The sequence below is a fragment of the Neodiprion virginianus genome, chromosome 2 (assembly GCF_021901495.1).
Source record: "Neodiprion virginianus isolate iyNeoVirg1 chromosome 2, iyNeoVirg1.1, whole genome shotgun sequence".
In the NCBI taxonomy this organism is placed as follows: domain Eukaryota; kingdom Metazoa; phylum Arthropoda; class Insecta; order Hymenoptera; family Diprionidae; genus Neodiprion; species Neodiprion virginianus.
Genome location: NC_060878.1, coordinates 3,350,949 through 3,377,876, shown reverse-complemented (window position 1 = coordinate 3,377,876; position 26,928 = coordinate 3,350,949). Strand labels below are relative to the sequence as shown.

Genomic DNA, 26,928 nt, shown 5'->3' with positions numbered 1-26,928 from the left:
CAGTAGATCAAATTAAATGAATGAATTATATGAAGTATTTCGATAAAATTAAAAGTTAATAATTTCAAACACACAATTATACATGCGAAGACATGTTACCCAATATGTCTGTGAAGTTGAGAGATGTTTAAAAACAAATGACTTATCGTTGCTTTATTAGGAAAATTTCGAACAACGTAAACTTACAGTGCCAAAACGTTCGCGAGCTAAAAATTGCGCAAGTCAGTGCTCGGCTTTAGATTTTACGACTGTCTTTCAAGTACGCTGTAATCAGCTGTACAGCAACGTAATCTACTTTTTTAAAACCATTGAGCTTCCTAACCCTCCTCTTGAGCTTTATTTCGTACAAATTACGCTTCACGTAGCCGCTGCGTGATGAACGCGGAGAAAAATATACGTATAACAATATCTACCCTTGATCTATCCCTTATAATATGTTTCAGATGTAAAATTATAAACGAAGTAAGTGAATTTCTAACGACTGCACGTTACGTCGTCTGCTAAAATTTAATGCGCACGACGCGATACAATCCGAGAGCGACTGTTTGCCAGGGTGACCAACTGTCTCTAACCTCAGAAATTTTAAGAATTGCCGTTAGCAGTTCTGCCAATACCGACAACTGTCAAAATTCTTAAGGTTACCTTGATTCGATTGGTCGCCCTGGCAAACAGCCGTTCTCGAATTTCAGCGCATGCGCGTCAAACTTTGGCGGACGATGGACCGTGCAGTCGTTAGGAATTCACTCTCTTTATCCAAGTACCGTGGAATATTCTTTACAGATTTTGAAAATGAATTATAGCTCAACTCCCGCTGTGGTTATATAATTTGAGATTTGAATAAGCCGCAGCATTAAACGCATTCGGTGCCGACAGCGGGTTGTAGTCGCATGTTTAAGAACATATTTCTCAGAACATCGCAACGTAGAATTCATTTTACTTTTTAGCGGTTGTGCGAGTGGTTTCTTGTCGATCCGTTCATATCTCGCAATAATTCCGATTGTTGGTATATACACCTCTTTTACGATTATTATACCTATACCTTTAAACCGCAACTTGCCTCGCCACCGGGTATTTCCCTAGCATACGAATGATAAATTACACTTTATTACAAATCCAGTTGCCTTTAGAAAGGGAATATAATAAAGACCACGTCAGGTGAGGGGATTTGATGACGTGCGGACAGCTTCGGACTTGCGTTATTCGTAACAGTTCAGGAATTGGAATGGGTTGAGACAGATACGGGTACTTTCCTCGATCTGCGTCAGTCGCGATTTACATGCGTTAATGGAAATCACCTTATGATCTGGCCACCTTTCTTGCAACGTTTATAGAAAAGTTAAGAAACTCGTTTTGCGCACCGATTGGTTTATATTTAAGACCTGAATAGCGGGGTTTTCCAAAAAGACACAATGTTGAAAGAATTTTTGTATCATCGTGACTTACGCAATATCTACATACATATACGTATATACTCACATCAACGAAATTCTATAAATATAACGTAATTATACATTAGGTGTGTGGTATTAAGTGGCGAAGAATTGGTATTGTGGTATTGTGCTTATCGCATCGCATAAATGCCATTGTTTTTAAATTTTTTACTCCAATAGTTTCTACGACATTGATAGGCTAAACTTAATGTAGCCTTACAGTATTAAAAACTTTTTTTTTACGACACGAATATTCAAATCCTGTAACCATCTTCATTCCAGATCGTAAAATCATCATGCCAAAGTATACGAGTCATTTATACGAAAAGGTTAACTGCATACGTGACTTATAACGCACTGTTTAAGTCCTTCAATATTACTAACATTTTTAAATTTAATAAAATTTTACTATCAATTATAATCTCCCAAATATTTTTCACTCTGGCAAATCGCGATTCTGCAGATTGTCCGAAATGTATGTACAAATCGGTTGGTCTATTGTTTTTTTCTCGGCGATCCCGTTTGTCATACATACCTGTGTTTACCTCTTTTATGTAAAATTTAGAGTACGTGCTTAATGTGACCGTTCGCAAACAGATTTCTTACGTATGAACCAGAATTCCACGCTGAGATTTTAATTTGTTTTTATTCTACTTTCTAGTTCTGGTTGCTGCAACAGCTCGTATATATATATACTCATTTTTTACCAGAACTAAATGCCATTCTAAGTACAAAATCAAAATGTGTCTTGTAACTTTAATCGGAAAATCTAGTATGTGTTACTATTATTGTTAACTATGTAGGCCACTCGAGCTATATTGTTTTTCAACTATATCAATAATTTGATATTGGTACAACAGTAAATTGATGTTAAGGCCTCGTTTAACTGAAAACATGTGCCATAACAAACAAATTGATTTAACATTATGCAATCATATTAAATAGTTACTATTAAAAGTATGATATTTACTTTCAATTCTAACAATATTTATACCGTTGTTGCAACGATACCAATTTTACCAGAATTTCTCAGTAACTGCAACGAATGATATTTTTCTCAATGTGTATGCATTGTGCGGGTCTGTACTAAAAATATACGTTATATGTACATATATACGCGCCGATCGACCTCAACCTCACTTGATCCTAATCTTTTGCCGCCTGTGTTTCGATTCGGAATTCGATGCAGTGGATAATTTATTTAATTTGACACGCAACGATAATCAGAACAATACATGGCGGAATCGAAACTGAAAATGAAAGACACGAGTTAATGATCGATAATCGTGTATTATATTACGCAAGAGGAAGAACTCGGGTTTATTCCCCTCGTATAAAGTAAAACAGAAATTTATGTCGGTAGCTGGTTATTATAAATGCGTCTACCGCCGATACTTGACTCTGAAACACGTATGTATATATTCGTATGCTAATTTATATTCGCGCGTATGAATAGTATTGCTGGACATACGTGCAGGCTTTTCCATATATACGCCTGTTTTTCATCTCGCTTATTACACGCGTTAACTGTAATACCAATATGTGCAATACTTTGTGCGTATTCGATTTCATAATTTTAGAAAAATGGAGTTACGTCACAACTCGATACTGAGGTCACGTGCAGTACGTTTCGTGTTGCCAAATACTCGTATGATGTTGTATCGGTCGCGGTTTAAAACAGAAACTTAACTGCGAGCGGTGACGGATAAATTTTTCATATCGACACCTCCGGACATCGATAATTTTGTAATTTTTGAGAATCCTCAATGGTTGAATCGAATTACAGTTACACGCAAAGGTTGAGCTGAGCAGGAATAAGGCGAAGCTTGCAAAATAATCACTGGGCCGATAAAAAGAAAAGAAAAGAACAAGCAAAAAAAATAAATAAATAAATAAAACGACGGTGATGCAAATACCACAAACATCTGGGGCTATGATGTCGGATCCCAAATTTTTCGTCTCGGAACAATTTAATAATGTATAGACTTAAAAACAAGTATAATAAATTTTGAAACCAGTTATCAGATATTTGCATGAACTTGAAATTCTGGATAATAATAATAATTATTATTATTCCATTTCATTTTCAGCATTGTATAATATTAAACAAACCTCTCTATATAATGCTGATATAATTATACAAATATCTGGCGCCCGAGCTTTATATTGACTAATTCAAGGATTGACTACTGATGACACCATAATAAGAATACAAAATAATTGAACGTATTCAAACACTCGTCATAAATTTGCTATGTGCAGGTTAATATTGAACAAGTCTCATCTATACTTGGTGTCAAAATTATCCGTATATGAAGATAATATTTGTTTTATTGTTAGTAAAGTGCACGGCTTGACTTCGGTATACGCAAGGTTTGACCCAAATAGCGCCATGTCGCTGTATAATAGTTCCAAAGATTCTTTGAACGTAAAAATTCCCGCGACACCATTGTGCGGGCAGTAAAGTAATTCGCTTAAGGTCGCCTCACGTGCCGACTGCGAACCAATTGTGCCTGACTAAACTGAAAATTGCGTACCGGAGATACCAGAGCTGGTATGAACGTGACGTTATTTTGCGAAAAAGGTTGGGGCTGTTTGCGGCGCGATGACTTCTCGACACGTTTCTTTCCCGGTTTTTTTTTTTCATCATCACCCTTCACTTGCTCCGATCCCTTGATAATAAAATACACGAGTGAAGAGATTTAGTAGCCGGGTAACTTTCGTCGACTTGATCTCACGGTCAAACGAATTACATCTCGTATCCGTGTCTATATAATTTACGTAAACGTGGGTGAGACTCATATTAAGTGGGGAGTCCCAAAGACCACCTGCGCATCATGGATGTGGCAGAAAACATTTAAAAACCAGTCCAGCTGCCTAGTCACATCATCATCCGGTTGGATAAAAAGTAGTAAAGAAAACCATCCGCATACATACACACGTCCAATGGTGAACGCCACATCGGTGCTCAACCTCTTCACAACGCAACTCGCACCTGGTTATTTCCGTGATACGCCCCCTAGAGATCCCTGATTATAGGCAAATCAGGGTACAAATCCACTCTGAGCAACTCCGATGCTCTTTTGTTAGCAGGTGGCGAAACTTGGAGCCGCTCAGAGTGAATTTGTACCCTGATTTGCCTGAAATTAGGGGGCGTTTTACGGAAATAACCCTCTCGTGATAGGTATATCTGATAAAAATTCTACGGTTGTAAATCACTGCTGCGCATACCGCATTTTCCCGGGATCTAACTCATCACAGTATATACATATGTATATATAGAGGTTACATCATTGTGAAAGGATGTTTTTTTGTCCTCTCATCAAATTTGGCAGGCCTTGGTTTTTGTTTTTTTTCGTTATTTTGTTTCTTAAATTGTTTTTATTTTTATTCCTTGTTTTTTTCTCACTTTTTTTTCTTCCTCGTTATGATTGTCTTGCGTATAGTCACATACGCCGTCACATGATGTTACTGTTATCATATTTATTAGTACGTCGATACAATCGCTTCTAATTAAGATTCAATCCTCAAGAATCTTGTGACAGATAACACGATTGTTTACTGCATATATGGGATCACGGTAGTTACAAAGGCTTGTAAAACTTTACATACGTATTAAATACGATTTACACTTCGAGTCGCATGTGTGTGTGTGTGTGTGTTTGTGTGTGTGTGTGTATGTACGAATGTGAATATATGCCATACATGCGAGTAACAAACTCGTGCATTTATGATAAAATGGTAGGTATTATTGAACCGTGAAAGGTGCGCATTGTACAGAGATTTCCGCGTTTATTACTCTACCAATACGCACTCGACATAGTAAACAATAACGGCACGTGAAGTCATCATGTAGTGTTCGAATAATATACGCTTGGAATTTAAACACATCTAATTGAGACCTCTCGCGTAATAATCATTAAAAAATTAACAAGCCGTTTAGTCATCGCTATCTTTCACAATCACGTGCTTTCTTATTGTTAGAGATTCTCTACGGGTCACGTGAATTGACTTTACATGACTCGACGATCTAGGTAGAAATTGGCATATACGTATTATATGGTATTTGTATAACGGATATATTCTGCAACAACATTACACATGTGATTTTGTTTCTTCACATTTCGTGCCTTATACTTTATTTTGTCTACATCATAATTTTCGAATATTTTTTCTCATCTTTGACCATCAACTTTTCCAAATTATCCGAAGTCGAATCACTCAAACGATTGTCCATGTATATAGGCATACGAATTAAGATGACTTGATGATTAATTGTTTACTGCATATTTCGTACATATGTACATACATAAATATATGTGGTACAATCTATTTATCACTAATGGAAATATCTTTAAGCTTCGATCGATAAGTTTAATGACTTGAATCACATTTCTACATGGATGGAACCGCCTTAAAGTTTAACCGTAGAAGTGAGAAACAGCTTCAACACTACTGATATTGTTCATGTGTTAATTCGTAAAATGTTTTCAAAGAATCCAGCATCTAATTTATCACATGATTCATGTTGTAAATTCCAAGACCACGAATCACCAGATATTCTAGATTAAAAATAATATAGTTGACACTATGTAGTTGACTATATGATTTTTGATGGGGTATATCTGATCATTCGGCCTGTTGTTATTGATTAGGTTTGTGATTTCTTGTACACATTTTATCGAATATACGAGATAAAGCATGTAATAAATTAAACGCTAAATTCTTTCAAAAACGTTTCATAATTTAACACATGAACATTTTTAGTAGGGCGGCCATGAGGGATTAAATTATATACTTATATATAGATCATCCGTATAACGTGAAAGAGGATGAATAGTAACAGTCGTACAAAGATCAAAAAAGAATCAAAAATGACTGCGGAGATGCAATCGGAAGAGAGAAAGAGAGTATATTATAATCATATTCTTATCTCGGACTGCATATGTCTGCTGGTAATTCAACTCTGTAAACTTGTTTGCGTGAATGAAGTTAATTTATACGACTATACTCCAGGTATTTAGCGCCCACATAAATCATTGGCGCGCTTATATTGTTTCACAGTAATTATAATACCTGCGCACCCGGTTGAATTCAGCTGAGACAATTTTTTATACCTCATGTATACGTACGTACAATAATGTGTATAAGGTAAATTGCGTGTATCGCACGCGAGAAATCGAAACTATGCTGGTCACGGCCGAGCATGGTCAAGTTCATTAATCAGTATAGCATGTAGCGGACACACGATGCCGAGAGACTTTCGTAACGTTGTAACGTGTGATGTATGTACACCTTCTTATCTTCTCCCCTATAACATGGAGTACACGTGTCTACCGTATCAATTTTGCGGGGCTCATTACCTCTCATTTTTTTTTTTTTTTTAAACGATCATATTCGACTCTGCCGCGAACTGTGAAACGCAGAATTTCAACTGTGCTTAGCGCGACATTGTTTCCTACATGGTTAAGCGACTGTTTGAACTGCTGATTGTGAGAAAATACAGGTCCATGCATGTACAGTATTAGGGTATCTAAAAAGTAAAGTCTCCGATGTTAAACAAACGTATACCGTTGAAATCTTTGATCGGACTAAATTACGATCATCTTTGATTGAAAAGTGAATAAATAATATTGAAAAATCGTACACCAATCGAGAAATCGCGGATTGAATAAGGATTGCGGGTTTTTCACTTAGTGTAACGAAGACGTGGATACACGGATTACAGGTGTGAAAAGAGGCTTTGCGACTTACAGAGCCGGGTAAATGCGCATGCCGACTGTCGTCGTCCTAGATTCAAATCAGGTTCGAACGCTGCTGGTTTCGAGTTTGTACGTTGCTACCGTTATTCTCATTACATGTAGATTAGATTAGAGTGTACGGCGATTGTGGAAGATGCCTGCAGTAAGTAAAGTTGTATAGGGTAAAAAAGAAGAAAACAAAAAGAATACAGTCAGGTGGTCTCGTGGTGCTAAAGGTGTAAATTGAAAGAAAACGAGGCACAGGTTGCCGATCGAGGCGGACACGAGTAAACGTCGCCCAGTAGTTACAAACGCGTGATGCGATTGGTTTGTTCACAAGTGACGTCACGACTCGCTTGCTCGTGGGGGTTTTCGTAGTCCTGCGGAGCTCCGCCAAGCACGTGGTGGTGGTTTTTCTACCCAGGAAAGCATTTATACCGTCTGACGCGGCCGGCAACGGCACAGTATTTTCTTAAACGGAAACGTGCTTTAACGTGAATTCTTCTCACAGAGATGAGAGTGGTTGTAACGTGTACGTTATTACTTAGCCTTCGTTAAAAGTCGCGAAAACTGTGTTACACCCCATTTAAACTATCGTATTTTAACGCTCATTGTCAGTGAAGTTTTTGATATTTCCCCCGTTTCGCGATATCCCCAGTCGTGAAAGGATCCCAATTCTTTTTCTACTGCGTATTACTTATTTCAACCTAAAAATGTACTCGCGTATCAATGTACAGAGAGGACCCGGAATATAGTATAACACCAAATCTTTTACTCGATGCCAATTGCTTCTTGTATATTTCATATTAACAATAAAACGAGACTCTAAACGGGATGGATGAAATTCGGAAGTAAATTTGTTGTCACGTAGATTATTGGGCTGGACGTAGTAGGTGAAAAAAAATAGAAAAAAACGACAACTTAATTATCATAGTTAATTATATTGTACATTATTCTCATTTGTATCGGTAATAATTAGTTTGTAATATATATATATATACATATATATACACATAAGAGCGCGCAGTGTTGGATTCTGGACTCGGTACAATTAAAATAAGGTGCGTATTATACACCTATTCACGTTTTCTATACATGGTCGGGTAAATACATGTTGACATTCATATTTTACTTGGGGAATTATCGTTTCACCACGATCGAGTAATTCCTTGCGATCGTGCATTTTTCGATTAGCTGTGTTTATCCGTAATCCTTACCGTCCAGCCTTTCGAACTGATCGTCGAAATGAAATTCTTGACGAGACTTTTCCTCCTCTTGACAGCAAAATGATATCAAAGCATGGTGACTGATTGTTAGTGCAGGTGTAAATGCTGTTTAAAGGGTATAAATACGATTTGAAATAATTGACTCGTTCATTAATAACGTACCGCACTAACAAGAATTATAACACATCGTGCGAGGCGCGTGTGATTAGTCGCAAATTTTTCAACCTTGTATATATATACATATAGTATAATGGTATAATCCACGAAATGCCAAGGTTCTGAATAGACCTGTTTTCGACGATACCTGAGGTCAAGCAAATCCACAAACTTCCACGTGGGTATCAAGCATCGAGTACCTATATCATGTATATTTCTCCCTTTATTATCGGTCGTCGACTAAGATCATTTGAATATGTATATAAGCATGTATAAGGAAGAGCTGAGAAGAATGCCGATGTCCATAGCGAACCATAATTATATTCGGTTCCACATGCGTATGGTGGAAGTCGATTCCTGATGTATCCGCAAAAAAAGACTTTTATAATCTACCAAACACATTCCATAGGTATATACTATGTATACCTGTATATACCCATACACGATGATATTTATATAGGTAGTAAACCTCGCTGGTCACATGGATAATTAACAACGATTGTACCTTTCCGTGTATAACTTCAGGCATGGTTCAACGGTCGATTTTATCGCCGTATTCTGATCCGCGTCTACAGTCAGCCGTATCTGTATTATTTACCTATAAAACCGCAAATGCGGTTGGAAAATTTATTACGCACACGTGGTTGCCGAAATCTATTACCTACCCCGATGATTTCATCACGTCACGACAACAAGGCCTCCTGCTAATCTATTATTTGGAAAAGGTCGGCTCGACCTCAAAAAAAGTCCTTATACCAGGTTTCGATCGCTTTTGCCTTATCTTGTTGAATCAATCTCTTTGCGCGCAATTTTGTTTTTTATACTTTTTTTTTTTTTTTTATTTTCTTTTATAAGCACGCTGTTTATCATTTGCGCGACGATCAGCCGACGAATGATTATTTTCTCACAGCGATATTTTCGTAATTGGTAGTATCCTTATGTCTAACTATCGGTTTAGTTACTAGTTAATTCCCTAGATATAAGTTGGCTAAACTTATAGGTACAAAAAGAGAAGAACGCTGTTCTTGTTGCGATGCACACGTTGAAACAAAGAGTTTCTAATATCCTAAAATTCCCGCCTCTAAAACAAACCTCTCAGATATTATAATAATGAAATTAATATTCTAAGCCCTTAACACTGTTATTTGCTATACGTATATAATATGCAAAGTTTTCACTTTCTTTTGCACGGCTAAAGCTCGCTAATTCTCTGTGAATCATTTCCGAACATCTGGGTCGAGATTATATAATTTCACTTTTCACATTTCCCGCCATCCAAGCATTCTGATTGGTTTGCAAAGTTTAGTCAACGAATCAGAATGCTTGGATGATGGGAAATGGGAAAGGTGAAAAGTGAAATAACTTAATCGACCCCCTGTTAAAGCGGAGGCACGTGATGGCGTTGGCCAATCGAAACCCATACACGCATGAAATCAGAACATCATCATAAGTGACTTAAATTAAACGCGATATTCTTTTGCACAGATTGACTTCAATGAACTCAAGCACGTAGTCGGGTAGATTGATTTTAAAACTGATTTGTTTTGATCGATGAATAACTCGTTGCACTCATCGATCGCTTTGAGACGGATATTATGATGACATTACGAAACCGGGCACGATTAGTTTGTCAACGTTTTCATTTCGTGCGGTGCACGTTACGAAGCCACAATATTGTGTTCGCAACCAGTTTACGAATGTATCGCCAAATCTTGGTTAAATAAATATATCGCGCGTCTGCAATCATGAAAATAAAAAAAAATAAAAAATAAATAAAAGCTTGAAACGCCGAAAATCTCGGAATGCAGCTATATCGATTTGCGTCTGAGCCGAATGCGGTGATAAGTAATGCGAGTTACGAAACTGTGTAGCAGCGTGAGCTTAAGAGGGAATCTTACATAAAATAGCCACTCCGTTGAATTTCAATATCTGTACCAATCCGTTTACGCAATTTTCCTTGCTGCATACACACATAAATATATAGGTACTCTGCCTAGGTGCTATCATTGCGTATAAATATTTACCAATGCAAACGCTCGTACAGGTATGCAAATTGCTTGTATGCAACTGTATATACATCTATACACGTCCAGATTATTCAGCACGCAAGAATTGGTCCTTCCCAACCTGGAACCTATTCGTCACATATGCACATTGTAGGTGTGAGTGGTACCTTTGTACCCTGGAAATGGAGGCGGAAAATGTATTATGAAAGTGTACTTGACGTGTACTGCAATCATTAGATGATATTAAAATGGTTCATCGATTTATTGCTGATGAAATTTCATTCAAGATTACAACAATATGTGTAATACAAAGCTACCGGAACAAACCTTTCGATAGATATAAATCGTTCGATTGATTTCGAGCGAATCAACTTGTAGCAGCGTGATGAAATCAATCGCCCAGGACAGATTCCTGTTGGCCGAATCCTTAGCGGCGATCGTATCGCGTATCGTTCTTTGAAGAGCGTTGGAATGATATTTATAAGAAATTATTAGCCATTTCAAAATTTTAATCATATCACTTCCGTAGAGATAACATTACTGTAGTACCTAACGTATTACGGATATAATCTTCAGATTTTGCACTTTCCCGTTTCAATATCACGTGAAGTTATCACTCGGCAAATCTCAAGCTTTTATTGATTATACCGATTTAATCGTGACAGATATTTCACGAATGGTCAATTGACGACTAATTAATCGCCACCGCGGGTTGTATTTGATCTTGTACTGTATTAATATGAAATCTATTGTGTTCGTGAATAGGTATGTCGGACAGCAAATGAGGCTTTTTTTTATAACCGAACGTCGTTGATTATCAATCTCGAGAATTCGGCGGCGTGATTTTCTGTCTCTTATTATTTATAACGGTTAGAATGTGTATCTGTTAAATTTTCAACACGAGGTTACCCTAGTGTCAAGTATCTTCAAGGCCACTTATCGTTCTTTGCACGGTTAGCCTTCGTCAAAAAGATGACCTAAACTAGATCTCGGTCAAAGTTTTCTTATCGTAGGTTCCTTCGCTTCGACAAATCCTACGATTTGTTTATCCAAGTGATCGACACTCATCTCCATATTCACTCGCATATTATAGGTACGTACACCTATGGCTGATATTTGAAATTAAATTATTACTTTTGGCACCTAATCGAAATTTAAATCGGTCGCAGCCATGAACTGGTTTAAACTTTAATCACGTGTATGGTATTGAACAGATCGTCACTTTTTACGATACAATAATAATAATAATAAGGCAAGCAGGTTCTGTATTTGCAGGTTTGTTGTCAATTAATAATTTTGTACACACGATGTGTATATATATATATATATATTATTACATATATATACGTATATGTATAATTATTTCTGTGTAGCAAGTTTTTTTGGCCATCACATTATTCCGAAGTCTGTAGACCGCGGTAATTCGAGTACAAATTAATGATGCATGTACATCCTTATTCATAGGTAAACACTTACAGATGAAATCATCTACATGCTTGTAAAATTCGTGTTTTCCTGTTTGACATGTATTATCAGAATATTGGCAGGTGTTGATTAAACTGGTTCAAGGAAATCGATTTTTTTTTCAATGTTACATCTTTAATACTTGTAGGAAGATGAAATAAAAGGTCTGTTATAATTCGGCCCCTTAATATTAATATTTAGTGCTTCCTGAACGCAATTTTCCATTTTTCATTTAATTAACACGATATATATATATATTTTTGTAGGGAGTTTACTGCTCCTCGAAAAAAGTTTTTTATAATTTTTTGATAACAAAACTATTTCAAAAGTTGTTCAAGGTTAAAGTTGACATTGTGTAAAAATTTAATTTTTTTCATATCAGACCATTAAATTCCCTACAAAAATATGTATCGGACATTAATGTACATCGCCTCGTTACTGAGATACAACATTCAGAAATAATTAAGATATTTTCTCATGTTAATTCAATGAAAAATGGAAAATTGCGTTTGGGAACTACTAAATATTGATATCAAGGGCTCAAATTATAACAGGCCTTTTATTTCGTCTTCCTACGAGTATTAAACATGTAAGATTGAAAAAGACCAGTCGATCTTTTTATCCAGTCTAGTCTCCATTTGTGATCAATATGTATCAGGTGCGATATTCGGCACCTCAAGTACCTGCCTCAAACAGCTCTAATCGTTGATTAATTACAAAGTAGATTGATTCAACGGGTTTTATGTATAATGCAATATCAATTTAATTAATTGCGGCACGCCGCTGTGGCTCATTGCTTCTGAATAACAGCAATTAAGTTTATCATAAAATACAAGGAAGGATATATTTACCATGTGTAAGTCATCGTCATGCATTTTGAAAACAAATTTCACAATATCTTATATATTGCGCTGCTTTGTGTAATCAAATCCCGTGCTGAAATGTGCGGAAAAAAAGTCCTTGTCTTCAATTTGATTAGTTTCATTTATAAGTGAAATATATCGCGCGTATTTTTGAACGTACGAAACGCTGTAAAACTATATTTTCAAAGTTAATAACACAGTTCATAATGTATTTTATACATAATTTCGAAATAATTTCGAGGAGTATTTTTACCCTTGTATCAGTATCTACTAATTGTTTTATTGCTAGATCAATTTATCATCAGAATTTACGTATGGCTTTATTGAAGAGCGTTCATAATGCAAATGGCAGTCCATCGTTCCTCATTTTTAGATATCAGCGCATCGGAGTGTTTTCGGTGTTTAATAGGCAGATAATTTATACTCCAATCTATCGGATCAAGGTATCTGACGGTAGTAATTTTAATTGCACCTCTACCTGGACTTTTACGTCATATTGGATAACGTAGCACCGGATTTTATTGCGCGAAAAAACAATCAAAACCCGACAATAATAGTCGGAATGAAAAAAAAAAAAAAGAAAGAAAGAAAAAGGAAAGCAAGCAAAAAATCATATCTCAGAAATCCTCGAGCTATAATGAAAATAATCCGTACCATCGTGACTCGCGTAGACGAAATAATAATGACGATGCAATAAAACGAGTAAATACACGGTGGATTTACGGTACCGTAATTAATTGTTAACGGTATGGCGGATTCCGAATCAGTTCATCATCAACGTGCAAGATAAATTGCACGGATGTACGTACAAAAAAAAAAGAAAAAAGTATACACAGCATATTTGCTAAAAGGTTCTTTACACTGTAGCCAATTTTTTTTTTTTGTTTTCTTCTTCCTTACAATTTTACACACCCGTCTAGCTGCTTCTCTGGACTCCTCGCATACTTGATCCTCTACTTAATCCGGACCTTAGCCGGCAATGCTACGTTGGCTGACAATGAGTAGAAAACGAAGGCACCGCGGATATGTGTATCTGCGCAGTTGAAAACCGGCTTTTTTACGCACCGTAAACAAGAACACGTGCTTCTGCACGGGAACCGTCGAGACCCCATGGCTATTCATTCATTCGGCACGATGCAGCAGCGCTTATAAAGGACGGTTCTGTACTGCAAAATGACCAAAGCTTGAATCGTGCATTGCGTGTCGCATATAGTCCTGCAATCCAAGTGGGTCTGAATTAAAAATCTTCCAGGTATGGTTGCATTTTTGTGTCGATAGCGGTTTACGACTCTCAGGAACTGAAATTGTAAATGATTTTTCAGCTGCATAGTCGGCGTTTCGAAAAAATAAGAAAATTTGACGGTTTTTGCATTTTTCCTCAAAAACTCCCGTCGATAGATGATAAATGACTCGATCATCGTGTAGCGTGGAAAATTTTACATCGAATTGTGTCCTCATATGTCGGAAACGGAATCGTATTAACAAATAAGAAAAAAGAAATTATTTCATCCAAAATTCCCGAGATGCCGTCGATAAGTAGAATTTCTTTTTTCTTAAACTGTTAATACGACTTCATTTCCGGCATGCGAGCACATAATGCGATGCAGAATTTTCCGCTTTACACGATGCTCAAGTCACTTTTCATCTATCGATAGCAGTTTTTGTGGTAAACGCTCAAAAATGACTTGAGATTTGAGTTTCTGAGAATCGAAAACCCTTATACTTACACAAATATGCAGCCATATCTCGAATACTTTTAGTTCAGACCTATTCTGACTGCACTAATAGAGTTCAGTGGATGGAAGATCCGGGTCGATTTGTTATTCGGATTTCCATTCTGTCACTCGTCCGTAGCCTCGGTTACAAAACTCTTAACAGGTCGTTGACAAGGGTGCAGAAAAAAGGGTTAATGGTCCGTTTCTCGCTAACCATTCCGAGATGCGTGATATCTAGGGATTGGGCAAGATCTCATCGTGATCGAACAACCAAGCTTATGTATAGCATGTAACCAATAGGTTTCAAGCAGTCATTGATCGATCCTTTCATCACCATATAGGACAGATTATCGATATCTGTTGCATGATGACTTCTATCGTTTCATCACGATTGAGAATTTTCCCGTATTATTATACCCTAGATTTGAAAGTCTGTTGTTGTTATTTTTATTTTTTATCATACGTCTAGACGTTGTTTGTTTAGAAATTCGTTGGTAATCTACATTGGAATGAGAACCACTGAGCTGAGACAGGCTCGGTGTCTACTTCTGAAAACCTGTATTCAACACACTCTAGTGGAATGTGTATTATATGAGTATACGAGTATATGACCTGCGGCTAGGTGCGCAATCAATACGTGTGAAGGAGTCAAGTCACACTAAGGCAATTTCAGCACGTGATTTCAATCACGAGTTGATGTTTTTTTTTTCTCCTTCTTTCCTTTGGTTGTGTCATGCTGCGTCGTGATGAGCCGTCGGCCTGTTTGGTACTGTAGTATATGTAAACGGTTCGATGCTGGGTCGGGGGAAAGAACTTATTTCGTAGTTAATTATGGACCGTGACGTAAGTGAACTTAAAATAATCGGCTATTTTGCAATCTGCTTCCAGGAATATGAAGGGGGCCGAAGGATCTGCAGAGTATAGGACCAGCGAGAGTGACGAGGGGTACGTAAACCATGGCCTCAACGGTTCCAGGGGAAGCTTAGACATGGAAAACTCGAACGGGATCCGGGAATTGCCTCGCGAGATACGGGGCTCCTCGGATTTCATCTGTAAGTCAAATTGCGTTGTCAGGGGACATTGTATATTTCTTCTACGACAAAGAATATGAATGAATGAGGGTCAAAACTTTGAAGGATCAGTATTTTGAATGGCCGATATATCGAATTTCAAACATGCGAAAATAAACGATAATAATAATAACGAAAAATGAATTCTTCGAAACTGTCATTTTCGAAAGTCATTATAATCGATGACTCAATTTCGATATATAGGTCATTAGCAATATTGATCCTTCCAAATTTCGACCACCACCTATATGAATACCTGAAGTTGAAAGAATTTTTCAACCATCAAAAGTGTCGTTTTCCCGTTTAACAATGCTGCCAGGATGCTGCAACAGTGAGTTTCGCAACCTGTTCACGAATTATGACTAGTACAACGAACAGAGTTGACAATCTTAACACCGCATGTTACCTGGCAAAAAAATTTCTGGGGATTTTTTGAATAGGGAACTTTCGAGTAAAACAATGAAGCGGCGATGAAAACCCTGTGTACTATACATTGCGTTTCTATTTAAAAAGTGGTGGAAGAACGCAACGTCTTGCAGAAGAAAAAAAGTCCGGACGGTGCGTTCAAAACATCTGTAAGCTGGGCGAGGCGGAGGGCGCGTTCTGTATGCACGAAAAAAATGCTTTACAAAAGACTTCCGGTATTGAAATGGCTACCGAATTACAACACACATGACGCCCTTGGTGACTTGGTCGCTGGGATCACGGTTGGATTGACGGTCATACCTCAATCCCTTGCCTATTCCAACATCGCAGGTCTTGCGCCCCAGGTTAATATAACGTCATAGATTTTCCGTTCATTTGTTTCTTACTCCAATGGTAAATCAATTTCGAACCCATCGTTTGCCCCCTTCAGTATGGACTCTACGGCAGCTTCTTGGGATGCTTCATTTACATCATATTCGGTTCGTGCAAGGACATTCCGTTCGGTCCAACGGCCATCGTTTCACTCTTGACTTATCAGACGGTTGCGCATCTGGACTCGCCTTACCAGTACGCAATTTTGTTGACCTTTCTGTCGGGCGTCATTGAACTGTTGATGGGAATTTTTGGACTAGGTAAGTAATCGTTAACGGCCAATTTCAAAATCACGATCCTCCAACTCCACAGAAGCATTTAACCATATGAGTCATAGTGGTAAGTATTCTTAGTAATCCTTACCACCTGTTTTGTATCCATTTTTTGTGTACTTAGAGAACTTATTAACATATTTCTTTGTGATTTTTTGTCAAATTGATTGAGAAAAATCGTGAAAATTGAAGGAATAATTTATTTTACCCCTTTACACGTATACATGTTTTACATGAATTATCAGTTTTTGGGGTCACTGATTACGAATCTGAAATTGGATTATAAAAATTCAAGATAGCGAGTCCCATATGGCGGTTGATAATTTCCAATTCGATTGAATCCGGAAAAACAACTCTGTCCAGGGGTTTTTGGAGTCGCTGATAACGAATATGAAATGAGATTTTGAAAGTTCCGTTTGGCGAATCCAATCAGCGACATAGAAAACCACTCCGTAGAGTTTTTTAACCGTATTCGATCAAGTTTGAAATTTTCCTCCGTCATGTTGGATCCGCCATTTTCAATTTTTGAAATCTGATTTTAGATTCGTCATTAGCGACTCCAAAAATCATAGAGAACTATTGTATTACAAAATTTGACTCAGCACAATGATGTGTGACTCGAAGGTTTTAATAAACGATGCTGTAACCGAATGGTCCTGCTCTCATTATTATGAATTCTCGTTTTCTCTGCTCCCAGGATTTCTCATAGACTTTGTCTCGGGGCCGGTAAGTTCCGGTTTCACGTCCGCCGTTGCCCTCATAATAGTATCGTCACAGGTCAAAGATCTGCTGGGCATATCCGCGACTGGATCAACGTTTGTACAAATGTGGAAAAGCATCAGCAAGAACCTTACCAACACTTCGGCCTGGGACGCCACCCTCGGAGCCTCGTGCATAGCTCTTCTCCTCATTCTGAGGGTGAGTGAATCTCTGATTCTGCCGAATAGAGCTGCAACTTGGAAATCCTTTTATCGCAATTTAATTAACGTCTCCCCCGCTTGCAGATGGTGGCTTCTATCAAAATCGGGCCCGAAGATGAAGAGCTCCGGACAACGAAGCACCGAGTTATCAACAAGATCATTTGGCTCATCGGAACTTCGAGAAACGCGCTTCTGGTCGTCATCTGCGGAATTCTGGGCTACAGTTTCACCGAAACACCGCCATTCCAACTGACCGGTAAGATTTTCCACGTTTTCCATTCGTCTTCCTCGATCATTTAATCGTGCCAGCGAAACTTCCAGCTCACTTTCAGGACTCATCTTTTTTTACCTCCGACAGGATACATACCCGGTGGAATGCCAACGGCCCAGCTGCCGCCGTTCAGCTTTACAAAAGACGACAACACCACCGTCTCGTTTTTCGAAATGTGCTCGAACCTCGGAAGCGGAATTCTAGTCGTTCCGTTGATTTCTCTGATGGAGAACATCGCGATTTGCAAAGCTTTCGGTGAGCCGATTTTCTTAAGGGTGTCTTTTTCCCCCTTGGAATCTCTCGATTCCTACGCCTTTCCGATTATCTTTTCCATTTCATTTATCACGTATATGTTTTCGCGCCATTCAGCAAACGGGAAAACCGTCGACGCAACGCAAGAGCTGATCGCCATCGGTGTAAGTAACATCGGAAACTCCTTTGTTCAGGCATTCCCCAGTACAGGATCGCTCAGCAGAAGTGCGGTGAACAATGCGTCCGGAGTAAGAACACCGATGGGTGGTCTTTACACAGGTAAATACGTGCTTCAAGAAAATAATCACTGTTTTCTTCAGCTCCGCGTTACTGTCATATCATTGCGATTATCCACAGGCATGTAGAAATTAAAGGTGGATCTATATCTGCGATCGATAGATCAAGCATTTATCCATTAGTCGTGACGCCTCTCGGAATTATCATATGCGGTAATATTAATTGCGTACCGTCAATGTTTAATTCTTCAGGCTTAATTCATTATACATTCGATCACAGCATTGATCTGGATCAATAATTATATCTGGTTAAATGGAGCATATATTATGTTGTCCGCGTCTTACCTCATGTGCGTTCCACGTGCAGGCCGCTCGCCTTATCCGAAAGTAGTTATTTTTCATTCTACCTGACTGTTTACAATTGCCTTATATGTACGACACTCGTCGTGATCTGTTTTGTATAAATAAACAACGTCTAGTCACTACGAAGATATTACCCTCGATCTTCGGTCGACTACCGTCGGTCTATTCTCCTTATCATCTCGCCTTATCAGAAATAGCGAAGAAATAATTTCGATATATTTACAGGTCTACTGGTTATACTGGCGCTGTTGTTCCTCACCCCATATTTTAACTACATCCCGAAAGCAAGCTTGGCAGCGATTATAATTGCCGCGGTGATCTTCATGGTCGAAGTAAAGGTGGTCAGACCGATGTGGAGAGCGAAAAGTGAGTACTCGATAAATTTTCAATTAATCAACGTCCTTGCAGCTCTTTTGATCATAAAACCATCGCGTTTGAGATATGTTGAGGTGCAGGTAGACGAGCTTTCGTAGTCCTTTTAATCCGTGCGTGTACAATATTCCTCATACCATTTGTCATTAGTGATTACTGGTTTTTATATCAGCAATCGTATCACATACCTCTGATTTACAATCCGAATTCGTTGCATATGCATGCAGATAAGTGAAATATAAACGTACGCATGTGCGCGATAAGCACGGCCGTGTATTCGGATTATCGGTGAAGTAGGACAAGTCGACCATGCCTGTCAGGTACGCCTATATATCGCGTATGCAGGCAAATACGTCGGAGAAAAGTTATACAGGCTTAAATATAATAATCAAGGTTGTTCAATATACGTAGTCGATAAACGACCTCAGGTCTTTGATCAGGATTAATGATTAATTTAATAGCTGCTTAAGGGTCTTATCGGTTTCGCCTAGATCAGCGAAGAGGATTTTTAAATTAACTTTCGCCTATCGCGACAGTATAACAATGTAATTATTCACCTGTCAACAAGATATTTATTTATAAATTTTTTACCGGTGATAGGTATACAATCGTCGTTGATTTATGAAAGACCGAGGCTCTCGATTCGGCTGCCCTGATCCATGCACGGATCACCTTGAGTCTCGGTGATCCACAATCGCGATCCACTTTGTCCGCCTTGTATCAGGTACACGCACGTATGCATGCATTTATACGCACATGTGTGAATGCATACGAATTTGCGATAAGAATCATTCGCCTTTATTGGCAAATTTTTCTCCACACCTTTTCTTCCCTCCTTCTCAATTAATAATTTATTTGTTTTTACTCTCAACGACGTGCCGCCTGCAACGCGCCAAAGATATTTATCGCACACTTACCAAAAGTATCATGACTTAACTAACGGCAAGTGGGAAGGTCAACTCGTACACGCTGCGGTACATCGATGACCCAATTATTTATTCGCGACAAAAAAAATTTCAAGGATACATCCCGCGATGTGAAATCCTTTTTCACCCCCACACTCAACATCGGCATTCGTACCTGTTGTTTCAGAGTCCGATCTGATACCAGGAATAGCCACTTTCCTGGCCTGCCTGGTTCTCCGGGTGGAGATTGGAATCCTCTGTGGAATCGGAATCAACGTTCTATTCATACTTTATCACGCTGCGCGGCCAAAGATTTCTGTCGAAGAATTAACAGTGAGTCTGAATTTGAAATGTTTCGAAAGCGCGAAATTCCGAATTTTTTCGTGGCTAAAGTTGGAGTAAAGAAGTCAGCATTTGACGAAACATCAAACCTGCATCGTCGATCATTCGTGTATTTTTTGCAGAGTCATCGAGGTGTTGAATATCTGATGCTGACGCCGGATCGCTGCCTGATATTTCCCTCCGTTGACTACGTCAGAAATTTAGTTACCAAATACAGCAGCCGCGTACGCAGCGTCGAGACACCGGTTGTTATAGACTGTACGCATATTTACGGGGCTGATTACACAGCTGCCAAAGTAATCGAGAGTTTGACCAAGGATTTTGCCGCAAGGGGACAGCCCTTGTTTTTCTACAATTTGAAACCGTCGGTTCACGCTGTTTTCGAGGGCGTAGCACCCACCGATTTTGTCGTGTATTACACACAGTCGGCTCTCGACGATCTTCTCAAGCAAAACGATCCTCCAAAATTACCAAAAGGATTTTCTGCCGCCTGAGGAGGATGCAAATTGTAGGCTCAGAGTCGGCCTGTGGTAAGTATTGTTACTCGATGTCTGCGAGATCGATGAGGAAAAATAAAATCATGCCGATGACGATGATCCATGTCTAGTATCGATTTCTTGTTCGGACGTGTATATTTTTTATTCTTTGGTGAAGCAGAAAACTGGATTAAAAAGTCGGAATAGTATTGAAGGAAGAATGATGTAAGGATTAATGTCTGCCTGCATGTGTAGTATATTAATTAATACCGCGCGTAACTTTGTCGATAAGAATAGAATTCAATCTCGACTCTCCGTATAATGTAATAGGCATGATAAGCGAGTATAATTTACATTTTCGAATTCACTGCGCAGCGTTAGAAGCTGCCATTATACAAGTATATCAGAACTCTGATCAGCAATTTAATAACACCCGAAAAATGTTGCGCGTATTTTGTTCAGTAAAAAATCTTCGCTTCTCACTTGTAAAGTACAATGTCAATTTCGTAATCGTTACAAAAAATAATTTTGCTAGTTTAATACAGATATAATATTGTAAATTATTCTCGTTACTTTACAGGGGATTTTATTTAATGTTTTTAATTCGTTTGCGCGACACCTTGTGCTATGTAAATTCTAAAAATAAATTAAAACCACGAGTAAAGGTATATCCGTGAACACGGTCGGGTTCGATATTTTCGCGAAGAGTGTGAAACGAAGAAAAAAAGGATCAATGCGAGTAAATCTAATGAAAAAGCCCTGCGTGTAAAAATTTGTAAATGAAATAGCTCTTTCGGTTGTAATTAAATATTCCATTTTCATTCTTGCACTTTTCACAATTGCAGGTTCATTCTGTCGGACGATAGTGATAATAATAGTAATGGTAATAACCAAAAGCAGTATTAACCTGTACGATTATTTAAACGCAAATTGTAATTAAATCGATGTTGTCATACAAGTAACGTGTTGTTGCAAATCATACACTTTTGCAGTATGTTTTGTTTCAGTCGGGATTATAAATTATGGTAAGTGGACAAGCTTAACGATACACAATTCCGAACAAAAAGTTCAAACAACACATTCTGTAAAAGAAATATTCATGAAATTAATTAGCAATAGTTGTATTAAATAGGTGCATACATTTTCATATAAATAAATATAAACATAAGTACTTACCTCATTATGTCTAGACATCACAGTTTCATAAACGCCATGTATATTCATATCGTACAGTTACGCACTTTGTTTTATTCTTTTCGTCGTTATTAAACTCCAATGTTAATATAAATGATACAATGACAATTGATGTATAACCATTGATCGCTCAAAGTGTTTACTGCGTAGAATCATGTTCTTGGTATGCAGAATTCGTCGTGACCTGCAGATGGGAAAAGAGTATTATTGTAAGAAAATGAAAATTATGGAAATTTAATGAATCGTGAGTAGCTACGGTAAAATATACATGGTGGTACATTTATTGGATTACTTAATTTTATTGGCAGCATGTACATATTATAGATATATTAATAAATTAATGAATACTACTGTGATAATTTTATATAAGGAAAGAAAAAACTGATCAAAAAATCAGTGAGTAAATAAATAAATAACGAAATAAATAAGCAAACGAATGATCAACTGCCACAAAAAAGGCCAACATGTGTGTTTACCCATAAACGAAGCTCTTTGCCTTGCAGATATTTAAGATAACGAATTTGAAGATTAGTAAATTACGTTAAGACTGAGTATTATTTGTTGTATTAATAGTGTACTTTATAATAGACGCAATTCGTAAACTATTCAAGTCTCTTTTCATACATGCTTATAAATGTGATATTGCTTGTTTTTATCGTTCGGTAATAACGTTGGGTAATCATAGTTACATGTAGGAAATATTTATCCAACAAGGTGCCCTAAAATTATATATCAGTGTATTTTTATACCCCAATAGCCACTCGTTCAAACTTTTGCTTCTCGCTTTTTATGCGGTTGAATATTTTGCTTGAAAATTGACTTCATCCGTTAATCCTGCCGTGGATCTTTGTCGTCAGCTTTGAGACGTCAATAACATTTTTTTATAATCAAATATTATATATCTATGCACGTATTAATTGTTATTGAAGGGCTACTGGCGTATAAATACACGTGTGTACGTTTACATGTACACATTATTCATATATTATGAAGATAGTCGCGAGCGTGCTTCTTACAATAATTAACAATAGGCATTGAACTATATAGGTATGTGTATAGTTTATTAAATATTAGTTGAGCAAAGCAACGTGCTTATTATATATTTCAGTGTATAACGACGTGCACTTTCTAAACACAGTATATATATATATTACAACCGTATTTTTCGATAATTCTTATTTTAGAAGGGAAAAAAAAACAGCGCATATTAACCGCGTTCGAATTCACCGTCGCGCTGCATCTAATAACTATACAATTGAACCGACTATCGAAGAATTTCTTCATACGCGTGCATTTGAAGAAAAATTTAATTTCACTCTAACATCGTCAAACGGAACCTGATTTCTCGTTACGTATATAATACTGTGTCTACATAAGTATATATGTAAACATTATTGTTAGGTACAACCAGTATAGGTGAGTTATTTTTTGAGGAAACGAATTCCGGCGATTGGTATTAGAATATTTTTTAACAGTAATAACGCGTCGCCTTGTTATATAAATATAATTACGAGATTAGTGTTAAAAATTGACTGAGTTCCTCCTCGCTATAATCCTAAGATATGTCTATGTTTAATTCAGGCCAAAGATCTCCACAACCTCTGCGAATAGTTAGCTACGGCCATCCAAAATTCATTCCTGTTAGCTGATAGAAACGTTGATTAAAAGGCCGATAAAAATCCCTGAGACGTTGAACCGCCGCTGGATCTATGTGGGGATGGCTTCGCCCCTTCGTTTTACCTTTTTAAAGAACGGTAGTAAAAAATTGTTAATCAAATTATTCTTTCTCTTTGTACTGAGCCTCTCTCAATTCACTTACCCAAACAGTGCGGACTGGATCGTCCCTCGGACTTGAGAAGGCAGGGAAATCCCTTCGTCGAGTTGAAGTAGAAGTGTTTTTCCGAAATTACCCGTTTCAAGCCAAGGAAATCCTGGACCCTCGCAATCTCGGCTACCGGATCGGCGATCAAACGTTCACCGCTGACGAACAGGAGCTGTGAAAGTGGAAAGTAGAGGAGCCAGTGCTCCAGGTGCTTCGCGTACACGCCGATCTTCAGCGGTCCCCAGGAGGTATCGACGACTTGGGAATCGTTTAGGAAGGCCAACTCCTCGAACCGCGGCATCTTCACGCGCTTACTTTTCACCTGGGTGTAGTCGGAAATCGCCCTGGTAACCGGATCTCGAACCACCACAATCAGCTTTGTGCCTGGATTCATATGCTGCACTCGACGAGGCACTTCCTCCCTTATGAAATACGATGGCGTTTTTTCCATCGTTACTTGCCCTTCCAGGGTCGGCGGCATGCGATGCCTGCAGGTGAGATAAAAGTTTACTTATCATAGTTGATGGGAAGGTAATCATGAATTTTGCACCGCAAAAGAGATAAGAGATTGCTAACAGAGCTGAGAGCTAATTTCGAAATGCACCTGTAATTAGGAAGTATACTTCCACATTATGACACAGTGCAGTTATCTACACGTGCGTATTATCATTTGTCGACACAATCGTACCAACATAATCATAGCGTGTAGATCAGGCATAATCATCGCTCACCTGTACCAATGAAAACCCTTGGAGTAATGTCGGTCAAAAAAATGGACCTCGGAACCGGCGGCCCTGATGTCTGGATGGAGTCTGAGGAATTCCAGGAGTGCTCTGGTGCCTCCCTTCTTTACCCCGATTATCAGGGCTACGGGCAGTTGTCTTCCGGGTCTAAGACCCTGCTGTCTGAGGATTTGATACTTCGGAGAAACATCGATCAACTCTCGAAGCAGGGTCTCGTTGTTTGACCATAAGGGAACCAGCTGGACTTTCGTCGTGCGTGGATCGAGGCTCGCAATGTTGTCCAACGGGATTTCCTCAACCTTTACTTGGCTGGGTGACCGCAGCAACAGCGTCTCGGAATAAGAGTCCGCATGTTGGCTCCTCTGAAGTGTTAATTTTCGCGATAAGCCGCCCAGCAGGCATCCGTTGTACTTGAATGTGATCCAGATAAAAGTTGTGACGAAAAATGATAACAAGATGAATTGCTTTGTCCAAAAGTATTTCCTTAGTTCCATTTTCTTCGTTCGGTTAGTTATTGCCTTTTTTAATTTTCCTTGCTTCCCTTTTTCCTTATCACGGATGTCGACGATAATTTTCCGGAACGTTCATCTTTATTTTATGATATGGTCGTTACTCTGATATGCACTTTAAACACTTGCAATCAGACAGTCAAACGTTTCGCATGTGTACATCTGCGGGAGGAAACACCCAGCTCATAACGTATCTTGTTTTCTAAAATCGTTTTGCTATGATATAGACATGTGGTTTGCCTGGTATATTTTTACGTGATCAAACTCACCGTTTCCCTTGATACCTCTTGATTTCCTCTTCCACCACGAAAATACTACCTCCTGCAGCGTCACTCAATTTTCCCGCGTAATGCAGGTTGCTGAATGAGTTCTTCAGGCGCAGTGGGACTTACGCTTCGGGGATCATGTTGGGATTACACTCGAGAATGGCAAGTATATCCTGTACAAACGTGTTGAATAAGATCTGTAAACTACGAAATTTTCAAAAATATACCAGCCAGAAGTCCAAATTGTAAGCTTACGTATCGATAGATAGGAAATGCGAATTAACAATAATAATTTCGCATCAAATAATGCCAAAATACTGAAAGATTATTAATTGAGGATTTTTTATTCACAGATTTTACTCGATCGTTTTAATGCAGTTGGAAAAATTCATGCAGTATTTTATCACGCACCTGCCTTTGGCACGCTAAGCGATAGCTGATCGAATTCAACGTAATTCATTCATGACCGAATTCCGATTAATTTAGCCTCGAAAAACACGTGTAATCAGAACACACAAATATTCCAACTCACAATGTGTTGATGAACAGATAGTCCGCAACGTCTAATGATTCTCATCTTACGGAAAAAGATCCAATGTCAACGTAAAGCACACACACTTCATTTCGTCAAAGAGAAGGGAATTTTATTTCTGGCTATCACGCCGCGTGCCTGTGAGATCAATACCGGAGTAATGAACCCGTGGAGGCCCATGTTCAAAAATAGAGTAAAACAGATTTATAGCGGTGTACAGTGTATTCTGTGCAATTACTTCTCGATGCGGGGCCCGATTTTTCCGTCAACTTGAAACGCGCGTTCGGGTAATTTTGCCCATACTCAGGCGTGGTTTTAAATTTTTATCACTATTAGACCGCATTGCGTCTCGTCCTGATGCAGGTCATAAATCCTCCGCGTTAGCCACGAGAGTAAAATGTGCGTGCCGAAATGACACAGTGGCGGCATCTGCCAGCTCTTTTTGCCGATCAATATGGTTGTATCATTCGTTATAATGAAGCAGGCTATCTTACCGACCACACAACTCCTACGAGACACTTATAAACTGATTGAGTGAAGGCGCATGAGCGAGTGGTTTATATGTTTCGATCGTTTTCCAATTTATGAACTTGTTTAACGATGCAGGATGTTTATTTTCACTTGAATATTATTGACTAGGATGAAAAAAAAATACATTCAACCTGTATCGAGTCCTTCCATGTAGATACTCTGACTGAGAGTTGTATGAAGTAAAACAAATGTATATACATGAAGTTTGGAGACATGATCATGTAAGTGTCTACTCTTACAAGTGATAATTAGCGATAATTGCAACTAATGAACCGCGTTTGATCTCAGTTCATAGTGTGGGCGTAGGAACTCAAGTTATTTTAATTTCGTTTCAAACTAACATCGCAAACAACGGGTAAACCTCATAATACCACATTTTTCTTGCCACACTCATCGAGCTTACAACATCGACGACGATAAATAACGCTTCGCCACAGATCTTGGAGTCGGATA

General features: G+C 38.3%; 2 protein-coding genes across 10 annotated transcripts; one reads left to right on the top strand and one right to left on the bottom strand.

Annotated features, from left to right (window-relative positions):
* Window positions 1–6,706: 6,706 nt before the first annotated feature.
* LOC124297000 (sodium-independent sulfate anion transporter) lies at window positions 6,707–23,260 on the top strand. 5 transcript variants are annotated; one of them, XM_046747542.1, is made up of 12 exons: window positions 6,707–6,715; window positions 11,573–11,652; window positions 15,490–15,653; window positions 16,185–16,441; window positions 16,528–16,729; window positions 17,439–17,659; window positions 17,746–17,917; window positions 18,020–18,187; window positions 18,302–18,463; window positions 19,009–19,149; window positions 20,248–20,393; window positions 20,525–21,003. In XM_046747542.1, the coding sequence occupies exons 3-12, from the start codon at window positions 15,494–15,496 to the stop codon at window positions 20,894–20,896; spliced, it is 2,001 nt and encodes a 666-aa protein (XP_046603498.1). In that variant the 5' UTR covers window positions 6,707–6,715; window positions 11,573–11,652; window positions 15,490–15,493; the 3' UTR covers window positions 20,897–21,003. The 5 variants fall into 5 exon arrangements, with proteins under 5 accessions (XP_046603498.1, XP_046603496.1, XP_046603497.1 ...); XM_046747539.1 differs by lacking the exons at window positions 6,707–6,715; window positions 11,573–11,652 and adding exons at window positions 15,342–15,367; window positions 21,724–23,260 and having other exon boundaries at window positions 20,525–20,932; XM_046747540.1 differs by lacking the exons at window positions 6,707–6,715; window positions 11,573–11,652 and adding an exon at window positions 7,599–8,232.
* Window positions 22,891–26,391, bottom strand: LOC124297001 (heparan sulfate glucosamine 3-O-sulfotransferase 6). Of its 5 annotated transcripts, none has more exons than XM_046747544.1 (5): window positions 25,945–26,391; window positions 25,416–25,616; window positions 24,626–25,348; window positions 23,892–24,382; window positions 22,891–23,812 (listed from the first exon to the last, which is right to left on the bottom strand). In XM_046747544.1, the coding sequence occupies exons 3-5, from the start codon at window positions 25,129–25,131 to the stop codon at window positions 23,688–23,690; spliced, it is 1,122 nt and encodes a 373-aa protein (XP_046603500.1). In that variant the 5' UTR covers window positions 25,132–25,348; window positions 25,416–25,616; window positions 25,945–26,391; the 3' UTR covers window positions 22,891–23,687. The 5 variants fall into 5 exon arrangements, with proteins under 5 accessions (XP_046603500.1, XP_046603499.1, XP_046603502.1 ...); XM_046747543.1 differs by having other exon boundaries at window positions 24,626–25,308; XM_046747546.1 differs by having other exon boundaries at window positions 24,626–25,308; window positions 25,416–25,609.
* Window positions 26,392–26,928: the final 537 nt, after the last annotated feature.

Coding starts and splice junctions, on each gene's coding strand:
- LOC124297000 (XM_046747539.1), top strand. CDS start 15,348: ATGAGCCGTCGGCCTGTTTG. Junction 16,442..16,527: donor TCGCAGGTCTTGCGCCCCAG/GTTAATATAACG, acceptor TGCCCCCTTCAG/TATGGACTCTACGGCAGCTT. Junction 19,150..20,247: donor ACCGATGTGGAGAGCGAAAA/GTGAGTACTCGA, acceptor CTGTTGTTTCAG/AGTCCGATCTGATACCAGGA.
- LOC124297001 (XM_046747544.1), bottom strand. CDS start 25,131: ATGGAACTAAGGAAATACTTTTGGACAAAGCAATTCATCTTGTTATCA. Junction 24,383..24,625: donor AAGGGTTTTCATTGGTACAG/GTGAGCGATGAT, acceptor TCTCACCTGCAG/GCATCGCATGCCGCCGACCC. Junction 23,813..23,891: donor ATCCAGTCCGCACTGTTTGG/GTAAGTGAATTG, acceptor TTCTTTAAAAAG/GTAAAACGAAGGGGCGAAGC.